Source organism: Nicotiana attenuata, chromosome 2, assembly GCF_001879085.1.
Source record: "Nicotiana attenuata strain UT chromosome 2, NIATTr2, whole genome shotgun sequence".
Taxonomy (NCBI): Eukaryota; Viridiplantae; Streptophyta; class Magnoliopsida; order Solanales; family Solanaceae; genus Nicotiana; species Nicotiana attenuata.
In genome coordinates, this window is record NC_031990.1 from 11894626 (window position 1) to 11920977 (window position 26352).

A 26352-nucleotide genomic window follows, 5' to 3' on the forward strand; every position below is an offset into this window, starting at 1 on the left:
ATTTAAAGTTATTGGTTCCTATAACGATCTCAAATTAATATACTGTATTAACTAGATTGGCAAATTTATAGATATTCAATGTACTTCTTAATATATATACAGAATTTGAGAAAAAAATAATGAGGTTATGTGAACCTATATTTCATGCTAGCTCCGCTTCTAAGTCCAATATAATCTATGGATCATTGTGTATGGCCTACTGCTTTTGCAAAACTCTAATCTCTTGCACATTAACAGAATAGACTATAGGTCACCCACGGGAAGAAGATAATGAAAAAAGAAATGTATGCAGATATGTGTGTTTCTGTATTTGTACATGGGATCACGAGAGTTTGGATTTAAGTGATGTATTAGTCAAAAAAATTGCATGTTTTCTGGAAAAGTAGGGGTAGGTAAAATGGACCTTGACCCACTGATCCAGAGTACAATAGATGGAGCGAAGAGAACAGATTTGATCCAAATTTGATGTGGATTTCTTCAACTCTATTAGATAGTTTCAAATATCTTGGGTCCGTGACACAAGGTAACATGGAGTGATGGAGATCGACGAGGATGTCGTATACCGTACTGGAGTGGGATGGATAAAATGGAGATTCGCTTATGGTGTTTTGTGGGACAAGAATGTGCCACCTAAACTTAAGGGCAAGTTCTATAAAGCGGTAGTTAGACAGACCATGTTGTATGGAGCCGAGTGTTGGCCAATCAAGAAATCTCGTGTGTAGAAGTTGAAAGTAGCAGAAATGAAGATGTTGAGATGGATGTGTGGGCATACCAGGAGAGATAACATGAAGAACGAGTATATTAGGGACAAGGTAGGCGTGGCTCGTATAGAAGATAAGTTGCAGGAATCGAGGTTGAGATGGTTCGGACTTGTGAAGAGGAGAGACCCTGATGCCCCGGTTAGGAGGTGTGAGAGGTTGACCATGGCGGGTCAGAGAAGGTAGAGGAAGGCGTAAGAAGTTCTGAGGTGATGTGATTAGCTAGGCAAGACATGGCGCTACTTCAGCTTACCGAGGACATGACCCTCGATAGGAGGGTGTGGAATCGAGGATTAGGGTTGTCGGTTGACATGCAGTCTAGAGTTTCGTCTAGGCATCCCAATAGTATTAGTACTAGTCTTGTATTTTGCTATTCCTAGCCCTTACTATTTCACATTGTGTCATTATTTCCAGCAAGATTGACTCTGTTTTTATTATTCTTAGATATCTTTGTTATTGCACGTATCTCCATTTGCGCCCATGTCTAATGACCTTGTTGTTGCTACTGTCTGTTTATTATTTCATTTTCACTTCTCTTGAGCCGATGAACTTTCGGAAAACAACCTCTCTACCGTCATAAGGCAGCGGTAAGGTCTGCGTACACTTTACCCTCTCCAGATCCCACTTGTGAGATTTCACTGGGCTTGTTATTGTTGTTCTTCTCGGAGCGATTGTCAATATAAAAATAGTCAGACTGAATATAGAAGATTCATATGATTTACTCCATATAGTGAATGAATAGTATACACAAGTATTCTTGTAGGTAATTTTAACTAATTTGGAGTTGATGCACAGTTGGTTAATTAATTTTTATTATATAGATATAAGATACATGCACTTCAAATCTTGTGCACTTCTTTCGGAAGAAATAGATAAATAGGTACTTTATGATATTCATATGTATATGTTTTGCCCACACCAATGCATTTTATTACCCAGAACATCAGTAATACAACAAATAAGACTAGTTATTGATAGGTAGTCCAATAGCTTAGAGCTAATAATTCAAAACATTGTCACTACCACTAGTACATATTTTATTAACCTCCAAATCAATTTTCTCCAAGTGAAGTATTTATTTGCTCTTCTGATCACTGCTACTTAGGCTGCAACTGGAGCTTTAGTTAGTTTTCTGCTACGGATATCAGTTAATTGGTAGGCTTTGGGTACCCGAATATCGAGCTTCTGTCCAGCTTGACAGTGGCCTCGAAACCCACAAATATAGTAGTAGTGGCCGGGACCGACAATGGTGATGGAATCGTTGCCGGAGGAGTAAGTGACGATTGGATTTCCAGCATTGCACGAATGGAAATCGGAGAGGCTCACCCGTACCACGTTGTGGAGTTGTTGGTTGTACTGGAAAACTTCAGCACCATTGAGGCCAACAGTTAGTGAAAATGCTAATAAACAGGGCACTTAATAATCTTAATAAGTAGTTACTATAAAAAGGGCAGCCCGTTGCCCGAAGCATTCCACGTTCACGCAGGGTCCTGGAAGAGCCGCACCCCAAGGGGTGTAATGTAGGCAGTCTACCCTAATGCAAGCATCAGTGGCTGACTGATTCCACGACTCGAACCCATGACCTACAAATCGACGACTTTACCGTTGCTCCAAGGCTCCCCTCAATAAGTACTTACTATATCATTGGAAATTCTTAATAAGGATGGGCAGAGATGGATCAAAAATTTAAGAAGTTAAAATACTTTTTCCATGGAGACAAACCCCTCCAGCAAAAACGTTCCCTTTGTCATTGTAGACTGAACTCGATGTAAACCTTTCTCATTAGAGTTCAAATTATGTACACTAACAGATCATTTATGAGATAATTACAAATAAATGTCTATGATAAACATTAAACTGTAACCTGGTAAAACGGTAAATGACATGTGATTCACAAGTTAAACTACACATATAACATTAAAAATCTTCAAACCATCTGTGAATATAACTGAAATCCTTTCAATTAGTAGTACCGGCTTCTAATCTACAGCTATAATTTTATAGCTAGAAATGCAAATTTGATATAAATTTATACAACAACAACAACAACCCAGTGAAATCCCACAAGTGGGGTCTGGGGAGGGTAGTGTATATGCAGACTTTACCCCTACCCTGGGAAGGTAGAGAGCCTATTTCCGATTGACCCTTGGCTCGAAAAGGATGAAAAGAAAGAATAGAAACAAGCAATATCAACAAAAAGGGCCAGAAACATAATAACAACAAAGGAAACAATAGCAACAAGCTGTTGTGAAAGCTAGTTATATACATAGTTCAAATCGGAAGCACTTGTTGTAAACCAGGTGATCAGCTAAACTAGCTGGACTTACCAAGAGTGTCACCAACCTGGAAAGTCTTAGTAGAAGCCCACATATGATAGTCAATATTGCTGCCTGTCCAACCGGCGGAATCACCAACACTGTACACAGTACCGTCGACCAGAGTTGTGCTAAAGAAACCAAATATAGCCATTGCCGAGAAGAGAAGAATGGTTTCCTTTGCACAAACCATGACTTAACCTCCACAAGGGAAAAAAGAAATTGTAGTACTTTACAAGGAGTAACTTGGATTACAAAGGAAGTTGCAGCGGCATTCTTGCGTGAACTATCAGCATATAACTGACCAGCAGACTTCTGGTGCTGCATTCACCATGTTGTTTTTGTGAAGAAAGAGCTGATAATACATTTAGGAGTCCAGTAGTACTCACAAGTTGTGCATGAGTTGAGCAAATCGTATGAGTAGAACATGTTGTATATACATGCATGAGCGTGTCAAAATTGAACTTAATATTTGACTCTACAACAACAACCACCCAAGTATAATCCCACAAGTGAGGTCTGGGGAGGGTAGTGTGTACTCATACCTTACCCCTACCCTGGTGGGATAGATAGGTTGTTTCCGATAGGCCCTTGGTAATATTTGACACTGTTAGTGGATATAACTTAAATTTAGGGGGAAAAATACTCCCCGACTGTCCCAAGAAGTTCTCTTTGCCAAACTGCACCTGCATCACGCTAACTCCAGGGAAAAGAACCTTATAGCGTTTACCCATGCTTCACATATATAACTGGAAAATGGTAATCCAGGTTGTTCTCCCTGTCACTCCCAGATTCATTTCTATATGGCAAAGAAAAACAATTTGGTAACGAAGGTCAAGATACTCATTTTTATTGAACTATAGATTATAGAATGCAAGAGCAAGATATTACGGGAGTAAAGAAATCAAATATAAAATATAGATCCATGTTCTATTTGAAGAGATCTCTGATTCAACTATTCAAAGATAATCAACCAGTCAATACAATATCACCAGAAGTCGATTCCTAATGTTGATAAAGTATCTTTTATGCCAATGAAGTGGCTACTTGTGAAGTAGAGAAGCCAAGTTCGACTCAACATCTTCTTTGGCTTTCTGATCAAATGACTCATCACCAATATATAGGTCCAGAATTGATCTGCATAAGAGTTTGCTTTGTATGCTTCCCACTTCCTTTCCGTCAACTATAAAAGAAAAAAAAACAGAACTTAAGCTTCATCGAAATGATTGATGCAAGAATGAACTTTGAACAAACAACTACAAAGCAAAAAGTTCAGAGATAATATTTAGAGAAATGAGAAGAAAACATCCAAATAAGGAAAAATATTTTCAACAGCTAACATACAGCAATCCCTTTTTAGTTTTATAGATAGCGAAACTGGTGAAGGCCAGAAAAAATATATCCGTAACAAAAGGGATGGTTGGTTGAAATCTTATACCAATCCTGTAGAGAACCAAAATGTTTAGCCACTTCCTGTTGTAAGGGCAGCCCGGTGCACTAAGCTCCCGCTATGCGCGTCGTCCGGAGAAGGGCTGGACCACAAGGTCTATTGTACGCAGGCTTACCCTGCATTTCTGCAAGAAGCTGTTTCCACGGTTCGAACCCGTGACCTCCTGGTCACATGGAAACAACTTTACCAATTATGCCAAGGCTCCCCTTCCTTCTTAGGAAATGTAAGGGAATGAAATATGACAACTGATGGTGTGATCAGAATATATTTTTCGTATTGCTCTTGTTTAGCTCTCACTTGATAAACTAATTTCCCCTTTATTGTAGCCTCTTTTATACTGCTTTGAAATCAAACCTTAAAAGGGCAATGGCTAAAAGAAAATAATGGCATGATGTATCTGCTTAATAGCTCTTCAATGATTTTGGCCAACCGATAGCTATAACATTTGTTTTTTCAACACACACAGACACAAATTACACGCACAGCCAAAATGCTGGCAACAGAAATAAATCATCTTACTTGTTGTGTGAAGTATGTACCCATGGTCTCTGGAGAGCTCTATGATAGATCCCCGAGGTATTTTAATGTCATCTTTAAACTGGGAAGTGAACCTGCAGTTACAAAAAGACATTTTAGGCTATAAAAGAACTAGAAGGAGGCAAGAATAGTTAATGATTTGGAAATGATAATGTTCTAAATAAACTGGTTAGCAGCTAAATGAACTCTATTCAAGGAAAAGACGTGCTGTTTGTAAAGCTGAGAGATAACTGATCACATTTAGGCAAAAGAGTCCAGTAATAATGTCCAAGACTGTGATATTGCAAAGCATTAAATTTAAAAGGTAACTTGAGTAAGGTTTCAGAATATATATAAGAATTGAATAATTTAGGGTGCGAGCTAATGAAGTGCTTCTTCCAGCTTTAGCAGTCTTTTGCCGTGATCTGGTATTTATTTGAAAAAGGTTGAATAAGACACCGATAATATGAGGCTAAGGAATTACCTATGGAGCAATTCTTTGTTATCATATCCCCCAAACTTGAGTAATCTGCTGCCAACAGATTCTTCAAAAGCACTACGCACAGAACCAATGCTTAGTCTCCCATACACTATCTGAAGCCTAACAGTTATGCGTATATCATTTTCCATGAGATGATCCCTCAACTCTTCCTTTTGCTTCAGTTCAGAATCAGAGGGACCGACATGCTTCTGAGCCAGACACTTCTTCACATCACCATCATCAGCATACACACCTATTGGGTGTCATATCGACATCACATTAGATAACGACCATACTTTAAAGTAAAGCTCACTTTTCCTTCGAGATGGGACATTCAAAATTGCAAAAGGAAAAAAGAAGTGAGCATAATGCATATCTCCGCTTATCATTAAAAGGAAGATCCAAATAGAAACGACAATGAGATTCTAAAATATGATAATACCACGGATTTAAATTTTATGCACTAACAGTATAAGAAACTGTTTCAGGTTACTTCAAACCTATTCCAGGTAACTATCTATAGTAAGCATGAGTCGATCAAAATGACACCAGCTAACATAAAAGGCAAAGTTATTTACATGGTCAGATGGAAACTTAATAAATCCTACCATAGGGTAATAAAGTGACTAATAGAGCTCTTGAACTTTGACTGAAATAGAAAGTGAATCAGCTAAAAACAGATAAGAATTGGCATTCATATGATACTCACTGTGTTCTAATTTATGTGACACTATTTCCTTATTAGGTTATTACAAAAAGAGCACACATTAATACATTTGGAAATAATATAACTTTAAACTTTCATTTTACCTTTTATGAGAATCTTTTATAGTGATGAGAATGTTATGACATGTTAAATACACAAGCTTCAACAATATTATAGTCAGCGACACAAATGTCATGACATGTTTAAATGTTATGTCACGTTTAAGATCACAAGTTTCAAAAGTATAATAGTCACACAAATATTATGACATGGTTAAACCACGAGTTTCAACATTCTTATTTTTTTCTTAAGTTCTTTGCCGAATCAAATTAAGTCACATAAGTTGGACCTGAAGGAGTTTAATTAAGCATTTGTGCTCCACACAATGATCACAAAAATCAACAATTCCAACTAAACTACAAGCATCTACTTCAAAAATTGATATAGAGCAAAAAAAGAAAGTAAATTGCAGTGACAATGTGGTACCAAAAGCATAGACATCAATGTTTTTCAACCCAAAAATTGCCTTTTTGCGCAGCCCAATTCCGAGGAGTCGCTGGGACTCTTTCAGAATTGAAGGAAATGACATTCCAGTCCTCGATTCAGTGACTGGAGCTGAATTATCAACTAAAGAAACAGAACCCCACAAAGGTGAAGAATGATTTTTGTTAGGCGAGAAGTTGGAGATTAGAAAATTCATAGCATTTTCAAAAAACGGATTTTTGGGGCTTTGAGTGATGGCAATGATCGCTCCGCCAGCAGCCACGACTGAACTTCCGGCGGCGAGGGCAGCGGCGGTGGACAAGGAGCGAGATGAAGCATTTGGGGTGGAGGAACACGGTGGCTTCTGCGGCTGAGAAAACAAGAACGGAAAACGCAGAGAAGCCATTGTTTATTTCCTTTTACTACGAGTATAGTTTACTTTGTACTTCAAAAATATAACAAAAGGAATGTACTAATTCTTTTCATCCTAATATTATTTTTATCTATTTCTTTTTCCTATTTTCTCTGCACTTTTTGTTTTCACTTTTAGTAGAACTTTTAATTTTATAAGAAGTTTTTCTAGTGATGCAAATGATATGTCATGTTAAATACGCAAGTTTCAACAATATTATAGTCCCCGACACAAATGTCATGACATGTTAAATGTTATGTCAGATTTAAAATCACAAATCTCAAAAGTATTAGCGTCACAAAAATATTATGACATGGTTAAACCACGAGATTCAAAATTCTTAGTGGGTGTTTGGTCATAAGAATTGTAAAATTCCAAAAAAAAATGTTTGAAAAAATTTCTCATTTGAAATTTAGAATTGTTTTTGGATATGAATATAATTTTGGGTTGTCTTTAAAGTTTTGTTAGTATTTGAGTGAAAATTTAGAAAAATAAATTTTTAAAGTTTTTCAAATGTTCAAAAATTTCCAAAATGTATCTTAAAGTGAAAATTGAAAATTTTATAAACAAACACTGATTTTAAAAAATATGAATTTTTTTTGGAAAAAAGGAAAAAATTTATTATGTCCAAACAGGCTCTTAGTATTTTTTTTTTTCCCAAGTTACGTGCCGAATCAAATTAAGTCACATAAATTGGAGTGGAAGGAGTATAATTAAGCATTTGAGCTCCACACAATGATCACAAAAATCGAAAATTCCAACTAAACTACAGGAATCTACTTCAAAAATTGATAAAGAGAAAAAAAAGAAGAGTAAATTGGAGTGACAATGTGGTACCAAAAGCATAGTCATCAATATTTTTCAACCCAAAAATTGCCTTTTTGCGCACCCCAATTCCAAGGAGTCGCTGGGACTCTTTCAGAATTGACGGAAATGACATTCCAGTCCTCGATTCTGTGACTGGAGCTGAATTCTCAGCTAAAGAAACAGAACCCCACAAAGGCGAGGAATGATTTTTGCTAGGTGAGAAGTTGGAGAGTAGAAAATTCATAGCATTTTCAAAAAACGGATTTTTGGGACTTTGAGTTATGGCGATGATCGCTCCAGCAGCAGCCACGACTGAACCGCCGGCGACCACGGCGGTGGAGAAGGAGCAAGATGAAGCATTTGCGATGGTGGAACACGGTGGCTTCTGGGGCTGAGAAAACAAGAACGGGAAACGCAGAGACGCCATTGTTTATTTTTTACCTTTTACTACTAGTATAGTTTACTTTATACTTCAACAAATATAACAAAAGGAATGTGATTCTTTTCTTCCTAATATTATTTTATCTATTTCTTTTTACTATTTTCTCTACACTTTTTTTCCACTTTTAGTACTAACGAAGGCAAGAATTTCCTCTCCTAGCGAGAGATAATGGAAATATTTTTTTTTTGGTTTCTTATCTGGTATTCGGTTACTTGCTATTAAAGGAAAAGCAGCACCATTCGCTACACCATATCCTTAGAGAAAATACTCTTTTATTTATATAGTAATGGTGTGTTAGTCGATTCTGTCATCCTATGAGCAAGATAACTTTATCTATTAAGACATAACCAAATTGAAAAATATTAGTACCTGATATTCTTTTTGGTCTATGTAGACAATAAATTTGCGTCGAGAAAATAAAATCAAGACCGAAAATATCGCAACAATCGTAGTTTTTTATTTCAAATATTTGAGTGTACAATCTCTATGATTCCTCTGATTCTACTTTTCTAGTATAAATTCAAGGGCCTTTGAGCTTGATCTTGAATTTGAATTTGATTTATCCGTCGCGAACACTTTGATTGTTGCCACGAATTTTATCAAGAACAAGTAGCTTTGATCTTGAATGCCTTGTATTTGATTTGACTTCGTTCTTGATCTTGAATACTTGAATTGTTCCTCGTTCTTGAGCTTGAATACTTGATCTGTTCTTCGTTCTTGAACTTGAACTTGATTTCTTGAACTTGAACTTGATTGCTTGAAGCTTGAAACTTGTGGAGGAATTTGCAGTGTTTGATCCACGAGTTCTTTCTTGCTTCTTGTTATAACTTCTGGTGTCTTTTCTGAGTTATGAAGACCCCTATTTATAGTTGTGGGAGGGAAGAGTTATGATAAGAACAAACTCTTTTCGACCAATCAAATTCAAGTGTGACAAGGCCGCATTTGATTGGCCAGAACATGTCACTTGCACACGTGGCGCGATTTCATTGGCCTTTTAGCGTGACTTGGCATGCCTTGTCATTTTGACACATGGCATGATCCCATTGGCTCTTCCATTTGACTTGACGTGCCACGTCATTTGACACGTGGCACCAAACGGGTCCTCTAGGAAGATGGCATCTTGGGCTTAATGAAGTGGGCTCATCACTTTAGCCCAATTAAATGGTAGCCCAATGGATTAAGACTTATTTAATTAATCCATATATGTTGGACTTATATAATTAATTCAATTATATTAGCCCATAATATTTGTTTGGACCAATATATCTTGAATTTAAAATATAATCCAAATTATTTTATTGAATTTAAATTCAATAAATTTTGCATGCCTATATATGCCCCCTACTTCAGGACTTGTCGAGATAACTTTGTTAAAACTTAGGCAAGGGTTGAAGTATTAATATGGCATCATTTATTTTCCCTCGTATAATCTGAATTATGCCAAGCACTTATGGCCTTTAGGATTCCCTTAATCATTCAATTGGTTACTTAAATAATCAAAAATAACATTTCTTTCGTTGGTTCAAATCCACATATCATTGATCACGGTGTTGCACAATTTTATAAATTGGCAAGTTTCAACTAAGCATCTCTTTGGAGATTACACGTAAGCAACACTTGTGTTCCTTTGCCCAAATAAGTTATTTACCATTATTTTGGTTTAATAACCTCTGTGCTTCAAAATTTTAAAAAGCCAAATCCTGCATTACAAGTAAATGTAGTGCTAGTAGATACAACAACAACAACATACCCAGTTAAAATCCCACTAATGGGGTCTGGGGAGAGTAGGGTGTACGCAGACCTTACCCCTACCCCGAAAAGGGCAGAGAGGCTGTTTCCAGGGGACTCTCGGCACAACAGGAAAGGCAATAATATCAGAAAATAAATAAGAGAAAAGATATGTAACAATAAAAGATACCAGAAAGAAAATAACCACAACAAATAAGTGAAAGGACAATAACACAAAACTATGCAAAACATCAATGTGAATACCACAAAGACTGCTAACAAACCTAACGAAACTCTAACAGACTACCCGGTACAAAGAGGGAAGAACACTCGACTACCCCCTAGCCTACCACCCTAATGCTCGACCTCCACATGTTCCTATCAAGAGCCATGTCCTCGAAAATCTGAAGTCGCGCCATGTCCTGCCTGATCACCTCACCCCAATACTTCCTAGGCCGCCCTCTGCCTCTTCTCGTACCTGCCAAAGTCAACCGCTCACACCTCCTAACCGGTGCATCTAGGCTTCTCCTCCACACGTGTCCGAACCATCTAAGCCGCGCTTCCCGCATCTTATCGTCCACGGGAGCCACGCCCACCCTCTCCCGAATATCTTCATTCTGAATCTTATCCAGCCTAGTGAGCCCACACATCCATCTTAACATCCTCATTTATGCTACTTTCATCTTCTGGATATGTGAATTCTTGACTGGCCAATACTCAGCTCCATACAACATGGCCGGTCTAACCACCGCTTTATAGAACTTACCTTTGAGTTTCGGTGGCACATTCTTGTCACACAGGACTCCAGACGCTAACCTCCATTTCATCCACCCCACTCCTATACGGTGCGTAACATCCCCATCGATCTCCCCATCTCCTTGGATAATTGACCCTAAGTACTTAAAACTTTCTCTCTTGGGGATGACCTGTGAGTCAAGCCTAACTTCCACCTCCGCTTCCCCCGTCACGTTGCTGAACTTACATTTCACATATTCTTCCTTAGTCCTACTCAACTTGAAACCTTTAGACTCTAGGGTCTGCCTCCATACCTCCAGTCTCCCATTAATGCCGCCTCGCGTCTCATCAATCAGAACTATATCATCAGCGAACAGCATACACCATGGCACCTCTCCTTGGATATGGTGTGTCAGTGCGTCCATCGCCAGAGCAAATAAGAACGGGCTGAGCGCAGATCCTTGGTGTAATCCCATAACCACCGGAAAAGGCTCTGAGTCACCTCCCACAGTCCTTACCCGAGTCATAGCTCCATCATACATATCCTTTATCGCCCTAATGTAAGCCACCGGCACACCTTTCACCTCCAGACACCTCAAAAGGACGTCCCTAGGGACCTTGTCATATGCCTTCTCTAGGTCAATAAACACCATATGCAAATCCCTCTTCCTATCCCTGTATAGTTCCACCAACCTCCTAATAAGGTGGATAGCTTCCGTAGTAGAACGGCCCGGCATGAACCCGAACTGGTTTTCCGATATAGACACCGCCCTCCTTATCCTCATTTCCACCACCTTCTCCCAAACTTTCATGGTATGACTTAGTAACTTGATACCCCTATAGTTGTTACAATTCTGGATATCTCCTTTGTTCTTGTACACCGGCACCATTGTACTCCACCGCCATTCATCAGGCATCCTCTTAGTCTTGAAGATAACATTAAACAGCCCAGTCAGCCACTCCAAGCCTGCCCTACCCGCATATCTCCAAAACTCCACTGGAATCTCGTCAGGGCCGGGCGCTTTGCCCCGACTCATCTTACCCATCGCGCCCACGACCTCCTCAACCTTAATGCGCCTACAATACATAAAGTCTCGGTGACTCTCGGAGTGCCCCAATTGCCCTAACACGATGTTTCCACCCCCCTCTTCATTCAGAAGTTTATGGAAGTACGACTGCCATCTTGGCCTAATCTGGGCCTCTTCCATCAATACTCGACCGTCCTCGTCTTTGATACACCTCACTTGATCCAGATCGCAAGCCTTCTTCTCTCTCGCTTTGGCCAATCGAAATAACTTCTTATCCCCACCTTTGCGCCCCAGTTCCTCATAAAGCCGACCAAAAGCAGCAGTCTTAGCCTCTGAGACCGCTACTTTCGCCTCCTTCCTAGCCTCCTTATATCTTTCTCTGTTCGCTCTTCTCTGATCCTCGTCGGTGCTCTCTATTAACTTAATGTACGCCGCTTTCTTGGCTTCTACTTTACCTTGGACCACGTCATTCCACCACCAGTCGCCTTGATGCCCGCCATAATAGCCTTTCGAAACTCCCAACACCTCTCTTGCTGCCTCCCTTATACAGTCCGCCGTCGCCGTCCACATAGCGCTAGCGTCCCCACCACTCTTCCAAGCACCCATATTTGTCAGCCGCCCCTCCAACTCATGCGCATTATCCTTAGACAAAGCTCCCCACCTAATCCTCGATGGACCCCGAACAAACCTCCTCTTCCTCTTCGCAAAATACTGACGTCCATCACTAGGAGCCTATGTTGAGTTGCGAGGTTCTCACTCGGGATCACCTTGCAATCCTCGCACAAACCCCTATCACACCTCTTGAGGAGGAGATAGTCAATTTGAGTGTTAGCCACCATACTCCGGAAAGTAACTAAATGTTCCTCCCTCTTTGGAAACATAGAGTTCACTATCACCAACTCAAAAGCTCTAGCGAAATCCAACAGTGAGGTACCACCCCCGTTCCTATCACCAAAGCCGAAGCCACCATGCACCTCACCATAGCCACCAGCAGACGACCCAATATGACCATTGAAATCCCTTCCTATGACTAGCTTCTCCGTTGGCGGGATACCCCGCACCACCTCATCCAGCGCCTCCCAGAAGCGCCTTTTTACCTCCTCGTCCAATCCCGTTTGCGGCGCGTAAGCGCTAATGACATTCAGAGTGCTCCCTCCGACTACTACCTTAATCGCCATCAATCTGTCATTCACCCGTCTTACCTCTACCACCGACTCTCTGAGCTCCCTGTCCACTAAAATGCCCACTCCGTTCTTGCCCTTCACGACTCCGGAGAACCACAATTTATACCCGTCTAAATTCCTCGCCTTAGATCCTACCCACCTAGTCTCCTGCACACACGCTATATTGACCCTTCTCTTCTGGAGAATCTTCGCCAGCTCTATAGACTTACCCGTCAACGTCCCTATATTCCACGATCCAACTCTCAACCTATAGGCTACCTTGTTCCCTTTACCCCCTTTGGGCCCCGTCCCACCCCCGACCCTTTCCCTACCCCCTCCCCACTATCCAACCTCCCCGAGGACATGACCCTACTCTGCCATTACAAACCACAGTCTCTATACCTACGAAGGTCTAAAAATGAAACGGAGAAATAATACCACACAAAACAACGAGGGGAGCAAATAGTAACTACAAGCCCACTAAACTGACTTGACTAATACGAAATACTATGCTAATGAAGTAATTAACACAGGGGACAGAGAAACAAGAAGCGGGAGGTACCAATTCCCGTGAATAAAACCTGGAACTCCCGACTTGGTATACTCCCGATGCTGCGGAACCTGGCGTATAGCTGCTACTTTACTGCTTGTGCGCGTGCACCTCCCAAAATGATACCTGCAAAATACACAAACACCCACGGAACCAAGAGAATAGGGTAGCAAAAAACCTAGAAATGAAAACCAATAACTTCTACAAATTACAATAAGAAAGATACAGTCTTATGTTGCCAACAGAGATAAAGGCAAAAGGATTGAGTGTATAGTAGGGGATTCTTTTTGGAAAACAGTTTTCGAAATGCTAACTGTAAATAAAAGCTTTCTGAAAACTTACGAAGGAGAATCAGATCTTGAGAAAAATGAACTGTTGAAATGGTAGTTTTACACGAACAATCTACACAAGAAGAAATAATCGACACGAACAAGGGAATTTTATTTTTGCGGCAGTTGTTCAGAAACTAACTTGCAATGATTGGCTAAATTCAAGCAGCAATACTTTTGGTCCAGAACAAAGCAAGTTCTAGCACCAAGGGATCACACAAGTATAACACGAATATAAAAATAAATAAAATATTAACATGTACCAGTGATTAACGAGTAGTGAAAGAGGTAATTTGAAGTATTACTGAGTTTGTTTGCATTGAATTTAGTAAAAGAGAGGGAGAAGAAACCAGGAACCCTATACCCCCAAATCGATAACGTTGATTACTGTTCTTTTTGCGAATTCTACATTAACTCCAAAAGGATAAGTACACGAGCTTTTATATGTGTGTCAAGCTAGTAGTACTTCCGTAGACATTGAATCCTAATGGAACTTGTTTTCCTGCTTTTCTAACTCGAGTAGCCTTTTGAAATTACGAATCCATCGCTACCCTTTTATCATGTTGCATTATCATAACCTGCACATCTCCAAAAAGGTTTAGAAAACCTATCACCATCTTACAATAACCACTTCCAACTAGGAGCAGTAACTATGTACCACATCGGAACTTTATTCCCAGTTACTGCCTTGAGAAATCTATATAAGGACGCGTCATCTCCAACTTGTGAGCATCAATTCGCTGTGCAGACGAGCCATTTTAAGTTTGACTTCGACAATTAGAAAATATCAGATGGTAATTTCTTCTTCTGTATATTTCCCTTTGCTTTTATTTTTCCCTTCTTTTATTTTGTAGGCCCAAGAAGAAAAGTTGTCGAGTGCTAAGTTGACGAGCAACTCCATGACGTCCCATCGAAGGATAAATCGTTAACAACTTATAGACGGTTAAATTCACAACAATTTATAGACGGACGGATCTTGCAACAACTTATAGACAGATCAATTTGCAACAACTTATAGATGGATAAATTCGTAACAACTTATAGACGGACAAACCCCATTACTATATAGACGGATACGTCAACATCAACATATAGACGGACAAATCAACATCAACATATAGACGGACAAATCCACATCAACATATAGACGGACAAGTCCACATTATCATACAGACGAATAAATCCACCTCAATATATAGACGGACAAATCCACATCACCATATAGACGGACAAATCAACATCAACATATAGACGGACACATCCAGTGGCGAAGCCAGAAATATTTCCAAGGGTGTTCAAAATTGAAAGAAGTAGAAAAAAATTCCGACAAAGGGTGTTCAATATAGGTTTTATATATCTAAATTCAATATTTTACTTATATACACAGTGTAATTTTTTATAACTTTTCGGCGAAGGGTGGTCAGTTGACCACCCTTTGCTAAACGTGGCTTCGCCCATGGACACATCCACATCAATATATAGATGGACACATCCACATCAACATATAGACGGACAAATCCGCATCATCATATAGACAGATAAATCCACCTTAATATACAGACGGACAAATCCACATCACCATATAGACGGACAAATCCGTGAAGAGACCAACTTAAAGTGCAAAGGGATTTAAGCGTCCACCTTAAGATTGGAAAATTAAAGTTCTTTTTAAGGACAAACCCGTAAAGGGACCAACTTAAGGTGCAAAGGGACTTAAATGCCCACCTTAAGATTGGAAAATTAGAAAGCCTCAACTTAAAGACTTGGTGGATTTGTAGACTTCAACTTGAAGACCGACAAACTTAAAGTTTTGACGGATTTGAAGATTTGGCGGACTTTGATGCGTCAACTTCAAGAGCGGTGGACTTTAAACTTCAACTTGAAGAGTTAACAGACTTGAAGACTTCAACTTAAAGACTTGGAGGGCGTAAACAACTCAACTTGAATTCTGGTGAACTTAAGGACTTAAACTTGAAGACCGATGGACTTGGAGGGCTTGAATACTTCAACTTGAAGACTGGCGGATTTGAAGACTTCAACTTGAAGACCAAAAATTTGAAGGTTTGGCGAACTTGAAGGCATAACTAATCACCAGGCTTCATTGCAAATACTTGGTAGCCTCCTAAAAGACTATAATCATTCCATTGAAGACACCAATTTACCATGGAAGCTTGCCCCTTTTAAATCAAATGAGATCAAAGTTCAACAGGAGGATGGCGTTTCAGCTTGATTTTACATTCCTCCATACTTCACTCGGACAACAATTGGGGCAATATGTATCTTTTGAACTTATGCGACTGAACTCAGAATCAAACTCTAAGCTGCCTACGTACCTCGGTGAAGAGGATCAAGTCATACCATAGTTTAGAATGGGTAATTTTTTATTTATTTATTTATTTCAATTAATTTTTTTTATGTGTCCTAACTTTTGCCTAGGCCGCCCCTTTCGAGGTTTCCAACCTAGCGGACTTTTTTTTTGGGCCGTACACAGTTTAGACTCATGTGGGCCAGGAGAGTAGCAACATGCAGTTTAGGCTCATGCGTCAAGGAGCGTCATGACTCGTAGTTTAGGCTCGTATGTCAAGGAGCGTTGCAATTTCAAGGATAATACTTCTTTAAGAATTTGCCATTGATGGGGCCGATTCTCATGCCATCTGCATCAACCAGCTTGTAAGCCCCACTTGAGTAAGCTTCTTGTACGACATATGGCCCATCCCATCGAAGTGAACTTCCCTATAGGTTTATGGGAAGTAGTTATGGGTCTTCGTACGGCAAGGACTTAATCTCCTACTTGAAAGGATCTCGGGCGAACTCTTTTATTAAAGGCGCGAGATAATCGAGCTTGATAACATTCAAGACTCTGTTGAGCTTCCAATCTCTTTTCATCAAGAGCTTCCAACTCTACTAATCGAAGTCGAGCATTTTCTTCATCAGTGATCCCTTCTTGAATATCCAGTCGTAGCGAAGGTATTTGACGCTCAAGTGGCAAGACGGCTTCGACTCCATAAACGAGTGAATAAGGAGTTACCTGTGTTGGCGTGCGGTGAGTCATCCTATATGCCCATAGAGCTTCTTCCATACGGTCATTCCAATCTCGTTTGGATTTGGAGACGACTTTCTTTAACAAGTTGCATAGAGTCTTGTTGAATGCCTCAGCTAGACCATTGGCGGCAGCATTGTACATCGAAGAGTTACGTTGCTTGAAGCCAAAGAGATCACAAATCTTGTTCATCAACCTATTATCGAATGCCTTTCCATTATCCGTTATTATGTAACGAGGAATGCCAAAGCGATAAATAATGTTTACTCGGATGAAACTTGCAACATTTTCCTTCTTTACTTCCTTAAGAGCAACAGCTTCAGCCCATTTTGAGAAGTAGTCCGTTGCAGCCAAGATGTATAGGTGCCCACCAGAGGACTTAGGCAGTGGTCCAACAACATCCAATCCCCAAGCGTCAAATGGCCAGGATGCAATAGTCGGGTGCAACACTTCAGGAGGTTGATGAATAAAATTCGCATGAAATTGACAAGCCTTGCATCTTCGAGCGTAGTCCAAGCAATCTTTTACCATTGTTGGCCAATAATATCCCATCCTTTTTATATGGAAGTGGAGCTTTGGTCCAGACTGTTGTGACCCACATACCCCAGAATGTGCCTCTTGCAAAGCTTGGAGAGCTTCTTCTTCTCCTAGGCATCGCAAGAGTACTTCCTCGAACGACCTTCTGTATAGAGTATCCTTGTAGTAAAGGAAGCGAGGTGCACGACGACGAATTTCAGTCCTTCTCCTCGGATTTTCTGGAAGTATCCCACAGCTTAAGTAGTCGATAATGGGTTGTCTCCATTCTTCTTTCTCAACTTCAAAAACAGCAACAAGATGCTTGAGTTTGTTTTCTTCACCTTCAGCCTCATTTGGCGGCGGTACTACCCATTTTTGGCAGACGGTAACTTGCGCTTGGTCAGGCAGGGCTAATGATGAAGCTAGAGCAGCTAAGGCATCAGCCTTCTTATTTTCTTTCCTTGGCACATGCTGAATAGTCATATCACCGAGCCACCCCATCAACTTTTTAGCGTAATCATGATATGGGCGTAGTTCAGGCTTCTTGACCTCGTAACTACCCAAAAGCTGATTGACCACTAACTGAGAGTCACCAAAGACTTGCAATTGCAATTGCTTCATATCAACGGCCATTTCAAGCCCAAGTATTACTGCTTGATACTCAACAACATTGTTGGAACAGAGTTGTGTCAAGGTGAAGGAGTAGGTCAAGACTTCACCTTGGGGAGTGACAAATACTACGCCAGCCCCGGCTCCCCCACGATGCGCAGCACCATCAAAGTACATCTTCCATGGAGGTTGAACTTCAACGAGCATTGCATCCTCATCAGGTAGTTCATCAGTTAGCTCCTAGTCATCAGGTATCGGATGATCTGCCAAGAAGTCTGGCAATGCTTGTCCTTTTACAGCCTTTTGAGGGATGTACAAAATCTCGAATTGTTGAAATTGGAGGTACCATATCGCTAGTCGATCACTAAGAACAGGTTTTGACATCACGAACTTGATGGGTTTTGCTTTAGAAACAAGGCGTAACATGAGCTTGAAAGTAGTGCTTCAACTTTTGAATTGAGAAGACTAGCGCCAAACACAACTTTTCAATTGGCGAATAATTCAACTCGTTAGGTGTCATCATCCCGCTCAAGTAGTAAAGAGAGTTTTCTTTCCCCTTACTATTTTCTTCCTCTGGATTTTAATTCCTAGAATTACATCGGCAACTCCTAAGTCTTTCATATCAAACTTACTAGCAAGCATGCGCTTAGTAGCTTGAATGTCGGCAATGTCTTTGCTCATTATTAGCATATCATCAACATATAAGCAAACAATGACTATATGATTTGGAACGTTCTTAATGTAAACACATTTATCACATTCATTAATCTTAAAATCATTTGACAACATTGTTTGGTCAAATTTCGCATGTCATTGTTTGGGTGCTTGTTTTAGTCCATAAAGAGACTTAATAAGTCTACACACCTTCTTTTCTTTTCCCGGAACCACAAACCCTTCAGGTTGGTTTATGTAAATTTCTTCCTCAAGATCACCATTTAAGAAGGCTGTTTTTACATCCACTTGATGGATTTGAAGACCATACAAGACGGCTAACGCTATTAGCATCCGGATGGATGTAATTCTTGTTACCGGCGAGTATGTGTCAAAATAGTCAAGACCTTCTCGTTGTCTAAATCCTTTGACAACAAGTCTTGCCTTGTATTTGTCAATAGTACCATCGTCTTTCATTTTCTTCTTGAAAATCCATTTAGAAAATGCTCCAACAGACCTTTCATGTGCCGCAATGTATAGTATCAATGGCTTTCCAGGTATAGGAGCTGCTAAAACTGGAGGCTTCATCAAGTAGGTTTTGATACTTTCGAAGGCATTGCTACAAGCTTGGTCCCTCTTGAAAGGAACGCCTTTCTTCATGAGGCGACTAAACGGTTGGCACCTCCCAGCCAGGTTTGATATGAATCTTCTAAGGTATGCTAGCTTTCCTTGCAGACTTTTCAATTCATGGATATCTCGAGGCTCAAGCATTTTCAAAATGGCATCCACTTTGGCTTGATCAATTTCGATCCCTCGATGTCGGACAATGAAACCAAGGAACTTTCCAGAAGTAACTCCAAAGGCACATTTCAATGGATTCATCCTAAGTTGGTACCTCCTGAGCAATTCAAATACCATCCTCAAGTCTTTCATGTGGTCGCCCTTCTCCCTTGATTTCACCACCAAGTCGTCAACATAGCATTCGACATTCTTGTGGAGAAGATCGTCGAAAATATTCTGCATAGCCCTTTGGTAAGTAGCACCAGCGTTCTTCAAGCCAAAAGGCATTACCTTGTAGCAATAAATACCCTTTGGGGTACGGAATGCAGTAAGCTCTTCATCTTTTGGTGCCATGCGTATTTGGTTATAGCCCGACGAACCGTCCATAAATGACATTGCCTCATACCCAGTAGTAGCATCGATCATCAGTTCTGGAATGGGAAGCGGGAACTCATCTTTCGGACACGCATTATTAAGATCCCTAAAGTCAACGCACACTCGAATCTGGCCATTTTTCTTCCTTACAGGGACAATACTTGAAACCCATGTTGGGTATTTAACTTCACGAATAAAGCCAGCTTCGATGAGTTTGTTAGCTTTTGTTTCAATCAAGGGAACCAAGTCCGACCTAAAACGCCTTTGGGCTTGTTTAACAGGACGAGCACCATTTTTGACTGCAAGGTGATGGACTGCTACTTTTGGGTCCAAGCCAGGCATCTCTTTGTAACTCCAAGCAAAGACATCCCTGAACTCTTTGAGTAACTCTCTTCATCAACTTCAAGTAAAGCACTTAGGTAGGTAGGTCTTGGTTCTTCATCGGTGCCAAGGTTAACTTCTTTTAGGGCATCAACTGTCGTCTTTACTCCTTCTTCAAGTTCAAGCGGAGCATCTTTCGCATCTTCATCTTCATGAGGGTCCCCATCATTGAAGGATATGTGACAACACGGCGAAACATCTTCCAATTCCGCATTATCTTCCATTGAAGATGGAATGCCATTCTCGACTTGTACAGTAATATGATACGAAGAACCCACACTTTCTTCGTCTTCATCACGTTCCTTAGTATAGACCACAGTATATGGCTTTACCTTCAGTACTTCTTTACACGAAACCACAAGTTTTGTTTGTCGCCTCATTCTAGAAGGAACCAAACTTTGGAAATCCTTAGAGATCTCTTGGATTTTGGGTAAAGCGGGTGTTCTTATGCGTTGAAAATTTCTCCGGAACTTGTTCCCCTTCTTTAGTGGACCCAATCTTTCAAACACGGAGGTCCTTGCAGGTGATCTTCCAAGTCGATCAAAGATAGAAGGCTTGTTAGAAGCGGCTGATTCATCTTCTACAGTAAAATAATTGCTGCTCGCCCTTCTTATTGAAATGCGCACTGGTGACGGTTGCTTGTATCCCAAACCTTCACGTGGTTGCCTCGTTGCAGCTTCTGATGGGAGCTTCCCTAACTTTGACGGCTCATTGGGATTGTATCCAGCTTTTGCGAATAGCTTGTAAGCGTTAGGGTCAAAACCTTCATTTGTTCGCTTTGTAGGGAGTGCCACATTCTGCAAACGATTTTGGGCTACAAACCCTGCAAGCGGCATTGAGGATGACTTTACTGCCTCAATTCGTTTGACCGGAAGAGTTAACTCCTTTGGCATGTTGGTTTGGATATTATATGATTCGCCCCCGTCTTTCTTCCTTTTAAGGACATATTGGAGCGCGGGACTTACTTTCTTTCCATAGGACACAATACCCCATTTATGAGATTTATTCATGTTAGCAGGTACCTCCTTTGTAACAGCTTTGGCTTTACCAATAGTCACCTCAGCTCTTTTATTTATGGGTTCGTCATTCTTCCTTTTCATACCATCATCAGCTTTCAGCTCCTTCACAATGCGGTTCTTCAAGTAGAACTTTGCATCGGCGAAGTGTGACTCAGCCTCGGTGAATGGCTCATCATCAGCAACTATCGTCTTCTCGACTTCACCCTCGACTTCACCCTGAGGATCCTCCATCAACCAAAATCCGGTTTACCCTTTCATCGCGCATATAGCCAACCAGGTACAATGGGCGGTTATGAGGAGTGTCACCTAGCAAAAGATCGTCATTTGTGAACGTGACCTTTTCCTCACAAGCATTAACTTCTTGAGGAGTGGACTCGATGGGCTTTTCCGAAGATGGTGCCAACAGTAGGTCATCACTCTTTTCTTCCCCTTTGTTAGCATGGAAACAAGAGGCATCAATGCCCTCATTGGAAATCTTCGTGCGGAACCAACTTGGTAAAAACTCCTCCAAGGTCACTGGATTTCGTGGCTTTTGAGGGTGGTGCATCTCCACTTTTGCTTTCTTCAAATGCCTAACTGGATTCCTTTTTATGGGTCTTTTTACCATCATCTTCCTTGTTGGTTGTTCCACTGATTCTTTTCGTGGGCTCCTTTTGTGGCGCCTACGACGAGTCACCAACGTCCAACCTTCATCATCATCAGGTTGATCGTCTTCGACTTTGTTGTTCTCCAGCAATTCTTCATTTTTGATTCCTTTTAAACTGCATAACTCATCTAGATTGAATGAGCCAAAGGTGATAGAGACTTGGTTCACGCTTGCTTTCTCATCTTCAAGCATGATCTTCTTTTCGCGAGCCAAGTCCATGACTTTGTCCTTGAAGACAAAGCACTTTTCCAGAGGGTGGCTCACAAGTCGATGGTATTTGCAGTAATTTGGATCATTTGTTTTCCCAGCTTCATTTGGTCGCTTCATCTCCGGAAGCTCGATGAGATTTAACTCGAGGAGTTCTTCGAAAATGGGTGGCACATCAGAATCCAGGAACGGGCACTCTTTCTCTTGCATTTCTTTTAGAGTCAGCTTCCCACTTGGCTTATCTTGAAACGACGTAGATTTCATACTCTGCTTCTTGCTCTCCTTCGTCGTGAACTTCACAAGTGACGTATTGACATTCATAGCCTCTTTGCTTTCAGACTTGGGTACGAACTTGCCCCACTTCCTGACTTCTTGCTTGTCATTCGCTTTGCGAGGTTCATAGATGGGCAGCCTTTCATTTCCAGCGGAGGCCATGCTCAATTCCATGTCATGGGCACGAGTTGCAAGTTCTTCAAATGTGCTAGGCTTGATACCTTGCAAGATGTAGCGCAATCCCCAATGCATGCCTTGGATGCACATCTCTATGCCTGAAGCTTCACTAAGCCTGTCTTTGCAGTTGAGGCTTGCATTCCTCCAACGATTGATAAAGTCGATAACTGGTTCCCCCTTTCGTTGACGAGTATTTGTAAGTTCTATCATACTCACAGTACGTCTCGTACTATAAAAGCGATTGAGGAACTCTTGCTCTAGTTGATCCCAGCTATCGATAGATCCAGCCTCGAGGTCCGTGTACCAGTCAAAAGCATTTCCTTTTAGCGAGCGGACAAACTGCTTGATGAGGTAATCTCCATAAGTCCCAGCATTGTTGCACGTCTCCACGAAGTGCGCAACATGTTGCTTTGGGTTACCTTTACCATCAAACTGTTGAAACTTCGGAGGTTGATAGCCAGCAGGCATCTTCAACATATCGACCCTTGCAGTGTACGGCTTTGCATATGTAAGGGAGGATTTGGCAGCAACTTCATATTTGTTCTTAATGGTTCCTTCGATGAACTCCTTCAGTTGATCGATTGGAATCATCCCTTCAGATGAGACAGGGATAGCCTTAGTGGATGCTGCTTGTCTTGGGGGAGAGTCACTCTCTAGAACCTCTGGGAGCTTGCCGGGTGCATGGGTGGATTCTTCTTCCATCAAGATTCCCACCCTGTCTGTTAGCTTGTCAATTCTAGCCTCTTGATTTTGCATGCATTTGGTCAAGCCAGCGATTGCTTCCGTCAAGTTTGCCAACTGCTCCTCCATGGATGAAGTGTTTGTCACCATGGCTTGCATGATTGTCGTGGATGACGGAGAGTAGCATGGATTTTCACACAGATTGATCCTTGATTGGCTCACGCTATGTGGTGTAAGTGGGGAGGATCCATCACTTGAAGCATCATCATCTTCCTTCATAGCAGAGTGCTTGGATCCGGAGAGGTCAAGCAGAGCAAGAGTTTTCTTGATCTTTTCAGCAACATCGCTTCCTCCTTCAGATGCGTTTGTGGAAGATCTTGCTCCTTTTGAGGATGAAGATCCGAAAACAGAGGTTGACGCGGACGGCACTTGGGGTGCTTGTTGTCCTAAAGAGCTTGCTTTGCTCCTCGTAACTGGTCCGAAGCTTCCAAAGGTAACGTCGAGGATGCTTTCCACATCAGCATAGAACCTGGAGTTAGCAGCTTTGGTGGAAGTTGAAATGGAGTTGATTTTCTTTGAAGCAATTTCAATGTTCTTGAACTTTGGTGATTGAAAAGTTGAGATGAGAGGTAGAGATTGTCCCACTGGGCGTGCCAGAATTTGTAGACAATAAATTTGCGGATGAGAAATAAAATCAAGACCGAAAATATCGCAACAATCGTAGTATTTGAATTTGAATATTTGAGTGTACAATCTCTATGATTTCTCTGATTCTACTTTTCTAGTATAAATTCAAAGGCCTTTGAGCTTGATCTTGAATTTGTATTTGATTTATCCGTCGCGAACACTTTAATTGTTGCCACGAATTTTATCACGAACAAGTAGCCTTGATCTTGAAGCCTTGTATTTGATTTGACTTCGTTCTTGATCTTGAATACTTGAATCGTTCTTCGTTCTTGAGCTTGAATACTTGATTTCTTCTTTGTTCTTGAACTTGAACTTGATTTCTTGAACGTGAACTTTGATTGCTTGAACTTGAACTTGATTGCTTGAAGCTTGAAACTTGTGGAGGAATTTGCAGTGTTTGATCCACGAGCTCTTTCTTGCTTCTTGTTATAACTTCTGGTGCCTTTTCTTGGTTATGAAGACCCCTATTTATAGTTGTGGAAGGGAAGAGTTGTGATAAGAACAAACTCTTTTCGACCAATCAAATTAAAGGATGACATGGCCGTATTTGATTGGCCAGAACATGTCATTTGCACACGTGGCGCGATTTCATTGGCCTTTTAGTGTGACTTGGCATGCCTTGTCATTTTGACACATGGCACAATCCTATTGGCTTTTCCGTTTGACTTGGCGCGCCACGTCATTTGACACGTGGCACCAAACTGGGCCTCTAGAAAGATGACATCTTGGGCTTAATGAAGTGGGCTCATCACTTTAGCCCAATTAAATGGGCTAGCCCAATGGATTAAGACTTATTTATTTAATCCATATATATTGGACCTATATAATTAATTCATTTATATATTAGCCCATAATATTTATTTGGACCAATATATCTTGAATTAAAATATAGTCCAAATTATTTTATGAATTTAATTTAAATAAAATTTATATGCCTACAATACTGCGAGCCGTTTTGTAACTGGTGAACTTCAGCTTTAGGAGCTGAAGTTTTTGTTTTTGTAACTGGTGAACTTCAGCTCTAGAGCTGAAGTTTTTGTTTTGTAACTGGCGAACTTCAGCTCTAGAGTTGAAGTTTTTATTTTGTAACTGGTGAACTTCAACTTTAGGAGCTAAAATTTTTGTTTTTGTAACTGGTGAACTTCAGCTCTAGAGCTAAGTTTTTGTTTTGTAACTGGCGAACTTCAGCTCTAGAGCTGAAGTTTTTGTTTTTGTAACTGGTGAACTTTAGCTCTAGAGCTGAAATTTTTGTTTTGTAACTGAAGTTTTTGTTTTTGTAACTGGTGAACTTCAGATGTAGAGCTGAAGTTTTTGTTTTGTAACTGTCGAACTTCAGCTCTAGAGCTGAAGTTTTTGTTTGTAACTAGCGAACTTCAGCTCTGTTTTGTAACTGGGGAACTTCAGCTTTAGGAGCTGAAGTTTTTGTTTTTGTAACTGGTGAACTTCAACTCTTTGTTTTGTAACTGGCGAACTTCAGCTCTAGAGCTGAAGTTTTTGTTTTGTAATTGTCGAACTTCAGCTCTAGAGCTGAAGTTTTTGTTTGTAACTGGCAAACTTCAGCTCTAGAACTGAAGTTTTTGTTTGTAACTAGCGAACTTCAACCTTCTTAGAGTTGAAGTTTTAACTGACTTTCCATATAATTCGAACGTTGAAAGTATTAGATGGAAATACAGGTGCTCACTAACTTATGTAATCCTCTTGGTCAGATTCCTCCAATTTGGTATACTTCTTAAATACCAAATTGATGAACTAAAAGGTTTCTATCTCCACAACCCATGTCAATTACTGGAACATTTTCACAATCAGCGACTTCAGAAAGGAGTGGCCTATCGGATTGAGGGCGAATATAACTTTGAGGGATAGTAGAGTGGCGGATTCCGCTGGACAAAACTTTTGTTTCCATGGAATATATCTGGCTATCCACAGCATATGAAAAAAGGGATTTTTGTTTTGGAAGGGGTATAATAGTCATATTATTACGAATTTTTTGTTAGTCGGCTACGAAATTAGTAGTTTTTAAAAATAGGGTACGGGTTAAAAGGTGGCATAAATATAGGGTATGGCTGCAAATCGCCCAATATTGGACTTTACCTTTTGGGCCAATACAGAGAAACACATGCATTTTATAGAAGAATTAACCCAAATAACCGCTCATCCAATCACTTAAACTTAAAATAGTCGGTAGAGGTATAATAAAGGTCTATCTTATGTTTTATATGTGTATAGTTGTGTATAATCAATGTATATGGCTAGAAAAAGTAAACATTGAATATGGCCGGCAAAGATCCCTTTTCTATAACCGCAGTTTCCGGACTAGTTTGTGAGCGCCTTGATTATTTTACCAAGTACATCTACCTACTAGCATAGATATCAAATAATTCTGTCCATCAACGCGTAGACAGTACAT

At 40.5% G+C, this 26352-nt stretch overlaps 4 protein-coding genes across 5 annotated transcripts; all 4 read right to left on the reverse strand.

Annotated features, from left to right (window-relative positions):
* Positions 1644–3866, reverse strand: LOC109244365 (mavicyanin-like). Its single transcript, XM_019411451.1, has 2 exons — positions 3086–3866; positions 1644–2122 (listed from the first exon to the last, which is right to left on the reverse strand). Exons 1-2 carry the CDS (start codon positions 3264–3266, stop codon positions 1860–1862), a joined length of 444 nt encoding a protein of 147 aa, XP_019266996.1. The 5' UTR covers positions 3267–3866; the 3' UTR covers positions 1644–1859.
* LOC109244351 (fatty-acid-binding protein 1) lies at positions 3959–8372 on the reverse strand. Of its 2 annotated transcripts, none has more exons than XM_019411440.1 (4): positions 7959–8372; positions 5524–5773; positions 5043–5134; positions 3959–4256 (listed from the first exon to the last, which is right to left on the reverse strand). In XM_019411440.1, exons 1-4 carry the CDS (start codon positions 8353–8355, stop codon positions 4117–4119), a joined length of 879 nt encoding a protein of 292 aa, XP_019266985.1. In that variant the 5' UTR covers positions 8356–8372; the 3' UTR covers positions 3959–4116. The 2 variants fall into 2 exon arrangements, with proteins under 2 accessions (XP_019266985.1, XP_019266978.1); XM_019411433.1 differs by lacking the exon at positions 7959–8372 and adding an exon at positions 6713–7172.
* On the reverse strand, positions 10467–12467 carry LOC109216649 (RNA-directed DNA polymerase from mobile element jockey-like; the record flags this gene model as incomplete). Its single annotated transcript, XM_019380827.1, has 2 exons — positions 10828–12467; positions 10467–10731 (listed from the first exon to the last, which is right to left on the reverse strand). Coding segments are annotated over exons 1-2 (1905 nt in total), but the record flags the coding sequence as incomplete, so codon positions are not given.
* LOC109216656 (craniofacial development protein 2-like) lies at positions 12473–14962 on the reverse strand. The gene is made up of 3 exons (XM_019380833.1): positions 14958–14962; positions 13606–13700; positions 12473–13266 (listed from the first exon to the last, which is right to left on the reverse strand). Exons 1-3 carry the CDS (start codon positions 14960–14962, stop codon positions 12473–12475), a joined length of 894 nt encoding a protein of 297 aa, XP_019236378.1.

Bases quoted from the DNA above. Each gene is read 5' to 3' on its own strand.
- LOC109216656 (XM_019380833.1), bottom strand. The intron at 13,267-13,605 runs GTTTTATTCACG...CGTGGAATATAG, and splicing joins TACCAAGTCGGGAGTTCCAG to GGACGTTGACGGGTAAGTCT.
- LOC109244365 (XM_019411451.1), bottom strand. From the start codon at position 3,266: ATGGTTTGTGCAAAGGAAACCATTCTTCTCTTCTCGGCAATGGCTATA. The intron at 2,123-3,085 runs GTAAGTCCAGCT...ATGGTGCTGAAG, and splicing joins CCAGGTTGGTGACACTCTTG to TTTTCCAGTACAACCAACAA.
- LOC109244351 (XM_019411433.1), bottom strand. From the start codon at position 7,115: ATGGCTTCTCTGCGTTTTCCGTTCTTGTTTTCTCAGCCGCAGAAGCCA. The intron at 5,135-5,523 runs GTAATTCCTTAG...TTGTAACTGCAG, and splicing joins AACAAAGAATTGCTCCATAG to GTTCACTTCCCAGTTTAAAG. The intron at 4,257-5,042 runs GTAAGATGATTT...TTTCTTTTATAG, and splicing joins GTACATACTTCACACAACAA to TTGACGGAAAGGAAGTGGGA.